This window comes from Poecilia latipinna, unplaced genomic scaffold (genome assembly GCF_001443285.1).
Source record: "Poecilia latipinna isolate Pla-1442-1.1 unplaced genomic scaffold, P_latipinna-1.0 Scaffold1615, whole genome shotgun sequence".
In the NCBI taxonomy this organism is placed as follows: Eukaryota; Metazoa; Chordata; class Actinopteri; order Cyprinodontiformes; family Poeciliidae; genus Poecilia; species Poecilia latipinna.
In genome coordinates, this window is record NW_015114231.1 from 136,969 (window position 1) to 144,095 (window position 7,127).

A 7,127-nucleotide genomic window follows, 5' to 3' on the forward strand; every position below is an offset into this window, starting at 1 on the left:
AAACTCTGATGTTTGGACTTCAGTCGCCTCATTTTATGATTTCCATCTTTTTCATTCAGTTTCTTCACTAAATTGTTCTGGGATTTGGTCTGAGGAGGAGCGTAGGATTACCAATCCCTTTGGGATTGAGATTTTGTTGGTTTCTTAATATTTTGGGATTTTGCTTTCTGGTGGGAATCCAGATTCTCTGGTTCTGTCTCTCCACAGTGGCAGATTCTCCTGGTTTTGCTGTAATCTGACCGAATCTTTTTCTGGTTTTCATCTCTTAGATTTTCATCTGTTCTGGATTTATTGACTGTATTTCTAAAGTCTGAATGAAACCAGGATTCTTGTTCTGCTGACTAAGCAAATCCTCGTCACATTAGGCTCTGATTCATCTGAATATTGGCCAATAACATCTTTATATAAAACCATATAAACTTATTAAAGCTCATTTTTGTTGAAGCAGCAGCAGGCAGCATGTTGACCACCGTCTGCTGAGCAGAAAAACATCGACGTCTCTGCTGGACGAAACCCGAGAGCCTCAGAGGAACTGGCTGCTGCAGCGTTGCTGCAGGTTGCTGCTGAACATGCAGCGTTGCTGCAGGTTGCTGCTGAACATGCAGCGTTGCTGCAGGTTGCTGCTGAACATGCAGCGTTGCTGCAGGTTGCTGCTGTTTGCGCCACCTGCTGGGGGTTTTACATAATTCAGCCTCCAGTCAGGTGATGAAGCTGCTCATTTAAAGTCCAGTCCTTCAGTTTGAAGCTCATTAATGTGACCAATGTAACGATTCATTCCTTCCCGTCTGTTTTTGATTCACTCGTTCACTTCCTGACCTGGAAGTGAACGAGTGAATCCATTCGTCTTTATATTTGCTTGAAAAATAATGAAAACCTAAAATGATCTTCCAGTGAAACTCCAGTGGTTCTGCTGCAGATCGTTTCATTGTTCATGAGTCGGTGGCCTGTTGGTGGCGCTGTGTCTGCTCCAGCTGAAGAACTTTCATTTCATTTCTGCTTCAACCCAAAACGTCAAAACGATGGAAACCAGAAAATATTCATCTGCTGCCGGTTCAGCAGCGAACCGCTGAGCAACAAGTCGCAGTTCACTGGGATTTTAACAAGTTCATTTCAAATACTAACAGATTTTAACATGTTCAAATAAGTTTAATGCAATTAATCTTTAACATTGATGAGCATTTAGATTTTGTTTGACAACCAGGACTGCTTGAGTAAAACTGGAGAAAAGAGTTTTGATATTTTGTTCTCATCTCAGATGTGAACTGCAGCTGAGAATATTATAGTCGACTAGTTTTACTTATTCCAGATTCATGACATTTTAAAGCTTTTATTTCTTGTAATTTTTATGATTATGGCTCACAAATGACAAAAACTCAAAGTTCAGTCTCACGAAATTTTAATAAGTAATTAAACATTTAAATTTTGGTCTATAGCCTGAGTTGGTTCTGCAGCCTCTGGCTCTGAGGAGTTCGGGTTCTTCTGGACCTCCAGCTGATCTGCATCGTTGGTTTTGGGTTCTCTGATCTTCGTTTTAATCTCCAGTGATTCCCTGTGGGGTCAAAGGTCAGGGCATCCAAACACAACAGTGACTGAAGAAGCTTTTGGTGCCAAATCCTGCTGGAAAATAAAATCAGCATCTCCCTGTTTTTAATGCACCTATTCAGATCATAGGTTTTCCTTCCACTGAACTTTCTGTAAATCTGATTGGATGCAGAACTCAATTAGCTGATTACAGTGCGACACCTTGAGTTTCACAGCAACTTGTTCATGATTTTTGGGTGATTCTTAGTTTCTGTAGTTTAGTTCAACGAGTCGATTTGAATAATTTTTTTCTCTAACTTTTAGTAATCCTTCATGTTTCAATTCGACTTTGAGAAAAATCCACAAAGAAAGGAAGTTGTTTTCATTTTTGGTTTTATTTCCAGAAATACTACAGAAACGACATCATGCAAGAAACACAGAAACGAAAAGAAAAAACGTTTTTCCGCGAGGCAGGAAGTTTTTAACGGAAACATGTCGGCAGGCGCGTCACTTCCGGCTTAAACAAACCTCATTTCCTGTCAAGTTTCTCACAGAAAGCACAAATAATTTCATCTTTGATTTAGTAAACAGGAAAAGAAAAATCCAAATCGTTCTCTGCTTTTCTTCTTTTTAATAAAACTTTATCACTGCAATTTTATTTTCCTCAGGAAATTCACATTTCAGCTCCAACGTGAGAAAAGTCCAGGGAGACGAACTGGGAGGACTGGTGGCTGATTAACACTCAAAATGATGCTGCCTCCATTTTACTACCAAACTACAGATTTTTATTTCCGTTGAAGGAAATAAACTTAAGATCTTTTCTGTCACAAACAATCCATAAATATATTAATCTGATCAATAAAGACTCATTCACAGAAACACGACGGTAAACACGAGTCACAGTTTTCCTCAGGTCTTTCTCAGCTTCCTGGTTTCTTCCAGGCTCCAGTTTCTGCTGGTTCCGGACTGAGCTAACCTCACACGGTTTCATTTTCACGCGTCTCGTTTCCTCCGGTTCCTCCGTCATCGGAAACGGTCGGGTCGGATCGGCGCTGAAGGTACAACAGGCTGGCGGCCATTTTCCGGTGCCGACCTCCTTTCCGCTCTTCCGTCATGGCGTCGTCACGTCGGGGAAATCTTCGGCTCGCGCTCCAACAGGCAGCAGCGTCTCTACACGCAGATCTCGATGGGCGTGGTCACCAGGATCCGCGCCCTTTCGTTGCTGTTCCTGTTGACTCGCTCGCCGTTTGAAGCGAAGTGGTCGTCCATGAAGCCGGGCTTGGGCGCGGCGCATGCGGGCGACAGGCTCTGCTGCTTCAGCCTGTCCACCAGCGCCTCCTCCTCCGACGAAGACGAGCTGATGTCCACGGGGTTGGCGGTCGCCGCGCCGCCGTTCCCGTTGTCCGTGTCCAACATCCAGCTGTGGTTGAAGTAGCTAAAGATGTCCTTGACGGCGCAGCGGCGCTGCTGCTCGATGGACAGAAGCCGGCGAAACATCCGCAGAGCTTCGTCCGTGAAGCGGCGCCACTGCGACGGCGCGGCGCCGGACCGGCGGCGCTGCCAGCGGGCGAACTCTTCGTAGAAGGCGTCGTTCGTCATGGCCTTCTCCCAGGGGAAGTTCCCCGTCAGCATGCAGAACAGCAGCACGCCGAACGCCCACACGTCCGTGCTGAAGTCCACGCTGAATCCGTCGTGTCGCGCCGCGTCGCACAGCTCCGGCGCCGTGTACGGGATGGTGCCGCTGACGCGTTTCACCGGAGAGCCGGCGCGCCGCGTCATGCCGAAGTCCGACAGCTTGACCTTTCTGCACTCGGTGTCAAAGATGAGGACGTTCTCCGGTTTGATGTCCCGGTGGACCAGCTTCTTACAGTGCAGGTAGTCCAGGGCGATGGCCACCTGGTGGACGCAGCGCTTTGCCAAGGCCTCAGGGAGTCCCACCTGGACACAGAGCAGCAGGTCAGACAGGACGCAGAGCAGGACCCGCCCATTGCTGCAGCAGTCAGGATATGAGCGGCCATGTTTGGGTTAAATGCAACAACCAAAAATGTTTGGTTTTCTACATTTTTACTGGACTGGTTGTCCAGTAAAAACCAAAACTTCAACGGCTGTGGTTCTCTCTCTCTGTTCTGAGTCAAACCAAACAACAGTGAGTACATGTAAATAATTGACAGCGCTAAGCCCCGCCTCCTGGCTGTGATTGGTTGCTTTTGGTGCAGTAAGTCATGGAGGCATACCTGTCAAGTCTCCCGTTTTTTCCAGGAAAGTATCTATTTTACCTCCTTCTCCCGTATCAATGTTTTCCGTAAATATTCCTCATTGTGACCCCTGACCTCGCCCAGCGCTCTCAGTTGGCTTCTCTCCCTCCCTGTGTTTAGTGTAATATCTTCTGTTTCGTTACTCCCACCACTCTCCCGTTAGTATGAATCGGGTTTCATGAAGAACGGATGTTTTTTTTAGCTTTCTGACCTGCGGCGGGATGATGTCGAACAGATCCCCCGCCGGCGCGAACTCCTGGGCGAAGATGTAGAAGTCGTCAGTCTGGAAGGCGATGCCGTACATGTTGATGATGAAGGGGCAGGGCGACAGGTAGAGCGACACGCTGTACTCCCGCAGGAAGCTCTTCAGCTTGGTGCTCTTCTTCCTCAGGAACTTCAGCGCCATTTTGGTGCCTGGAGCGGGACAGGACCGTTAGTTAGCTGCTCTGCCGCGTCACCGCCGCCTGGCAGCCAGAAACTAACGTGATTAAAATCTGAATAATTCACACACACTAAACCCGACGATCGTCTGCTGGAGAGTAAAATCCTCCAGATATTTCTGGCTTTCTTCACGTTGGAGCTGCTGGTGGGATTGAATGGAGAAGCTAACGCCTGTAGCTGCGGCTCGTCCTGCTGACGGCAGAACAAACCGAGGGGAACCGGAGCAGAACCTGCTGACCGACACGTTCCGGCTCACCAGGGGGCGGTCCGGTCCGGTTCCGGATGACTGGAGAACCCAGAGACTCAGCAGAGGCATTCTGCTGCTCCGGTCCAAAATCAGAGACTGAACGTTCAATCAGGTGTGGCCGGACTTTGACTGGGCCGTTTTTAGTCACTGCTGCGTTTGGGTTAGAGGAGTTCAGAGTCGACTCAGTAGCTGACTTTCAATTAGCCACAGAATTGCAGAAATTAAATTAGGAAAATAAAATATGTTTCTGGATAAAACATTTTCACTGGGATGAGTTGGGATGTTTTTGAAGTCACATGATCAACAGTCGGATGTTACTACTGGCGGAAACGACAAAGAACAAACAGGAAGTAGCAGCAGGATGTTTGTTTCTGATTTCTCTCGGTTCAGAAAAAGTTTTGTTTCATTGGTTGAATCCATAACTAATGTAAAATGGCCGACTACGCTGTAGCTTATCGCTCCACCAATGAGCACTAATAACAATTAAGTTGAAATGAAAATTAAACATTTCTCCTAGATGTCTTACATCTATTTCATGATCAGGTTTGCTGATAAAACATAAAATAGAAAAATTTCAGCAGGTTTTTAACAGAAACATAAAATTTTCAAACTAATCCAGTTAATTAGTCTGACAGACGGTTTAAACAGAGTTTTCAGAAACTGTTTATAATGCACATATTTTTATAATGAAGCAACTAAATTTATTAAGCTGATTTCTGGATGTTCGGCAGTTTGCGTCTTCATGACGGACTGCAGCCAATCAGAAGCCGGCAGTCTTCTGATTGGTCAGTGGAGCTTTAAAGAGGAACATTAAGAGTTTTAACATTTTGACCTCGTAGCGCTGACTCGGCAGATTTCCTGTGAAACCAGGCCGATTCTGTCGTTTCACTGTCAGAATAAACGACTGTCAGTCATTTGTCCTGCTGATAAGAAACCTCCATGTTCTGCCAGGAGCCTCTGGACCAATCAGCTCGTTTGGAGCAGGTTCAGCTGTTCATGTCGGTTTGGTTCATCAGAAACTCAGACGAGATTTTCTCAGATCAGGAGCTTTTCTGTTCGTTCAGGTTAAAAGCAGCTCAGACTTTTATTCAGCCTCCTGGTTACAAAATTAATCTGATGTTTGGTTTCCTGGCAACAATAGGATGTTGATGCAGGGCCGCTCCCAGCCTTTCTGGGGCCCTGAGCAGATTTTCCTTTGAGGCCCCCAAACCAACATGTCAACACCAAATGACTCATCGTTCCTCTGCTGCTCTGTGTGAAATGGAGCTGCTAGCATTAGCATTGTTTGTAACAACAACAACAACACATTTTGAAATGCAGATTTGTATTAAAATGTTAAATTTTATTTTAACTGTTTGAAAGAAACATCAGCTGATAAAAACTAAAACTACAGAAATTAACAAGTTCGATATTATATTTCCCCAAAGTGGCAGCATTTAAAAATAATAGCAATCATTTTTCCATTTAATTTATACTATTTAATGAAATTTTAAATATTTATCATAGGTTGATGCTTTGGGGCCCCCTGTTGGTGCAGAGGCCCCTGCAGCTGCCTGGGGCCGGGTTACCTCGGATCTTGTGGATGACCAGGTCCACCTTCCCGTAGGTTCCCTTGCCCAGCTCTCGGACCACCTGGTAGTACCGGCTGATGTCCAGCGTCTCCAAGTTCTGAGCCGCGATCAGCTGCAGCTCCTCCAGGATGTCGCCGGGCGAGCGGGGGCCGGGCAGCGCCGGGTTCATTGTGCCGTTGGGTCGGGAAGTCGGTCTGCAGACGGAGGTTCCTGCGGAGCAGCAGGAGCCGGAAGGAAAGGAAAGTGAAACGTCCGCCCAGTTTCCTGGACACCGAGACGCTTAAAGGACAAACATGATTGTTGGAAGTTATGAGGTCATTTTGAAGTAAAGATATTTTTACCAACAAAAAATCTTCCTTTAACTGGAAGAATCACAATTTAAACCAAAGTAAGAAATAAAAAAAAAAAACAGTTGGAAATATTAATGCAATAAACATGAAAAACACAAAGAAGCAAAAACTTTACGGTCGATTTAATCTGATTCTTTACAGACTAAACATAAAAGTTTTAAACAAAAACTCAAAGTTGGGATTTTGATCAGTTTTTCTGAGTTTCCAGCGTCACCATAAATAAAATCAATTAAAAATTATTAGACCACTAAATAATTTCATTTATCACATTTAATTCTCACACAGAAGGTTTGAGTATAAAAATGGCTTTGTGTGTAAAATACTGAATAATATCCAGATCATTTTACGGTTTAAGCTGGTGATAAATAAAGAACATTATCAGTTTTTTGCCACCTTGTCATATTCTGTCCTGTGTATCTGCTGGAGATCAGATTCAATTTGGCTAAATAATCATAACATTAACCGCCACAATAAAATGTGACTCATTAAATGTTTGTTTTATTTTTAAAATTCAATGTGTGATGATGTCATGATCCGTCCTGTAGTGTTTCTGATCACACGCCGTCAGGATAACCTACATGCAGTGAGTACCATGCCTGCGCATGCGCACCAAGAAGTCCGACCGTCAGCGGAGTTGTCAGTTCAGCAACAAGTTATGACGAAAATAAGTCATTGAATTGTTTATAATATATAACTATATAGATATAGATGCGTTGTCGTGGTTTCAAAGTGTATTTAAAGC

The 7,127-nt window shown here is 44.8% G+C and overlaps 1 protein-coding gene across 1 annotated transcript; it reads right to left on the bottom strand.

Moving 5' to 3' along the window:
• Positions 1-1,897: 1,897 nt before the first annotated feature.
• On the bottom strand, positions 1,898-6,594 carry LOC106964027 (serine/threonine-protein kinase SBK1-like). Its single transcript, XM_015059250.1, has 3 exons — positions 6,033-6,594; positions 3,988-4,190; positions 1,898-3,459 (listed from the first exon to the last, which is right to left on the bottom strand). The coding sequence occupies exons 1-3, from the start codon at positions 6,202-6,204 to the stop codon at positions 2,692-2,694; spliced, it is 1,143 nt and encodes a 380-aa protein (XP_014914736.1). The 5' UTR covers positions 6,205-6,594; the 3' UTR covers positions 1,898-2,691.
• Between the last annotated feature and the right edge of the window lie 533 nt (positions 6,595-7,127).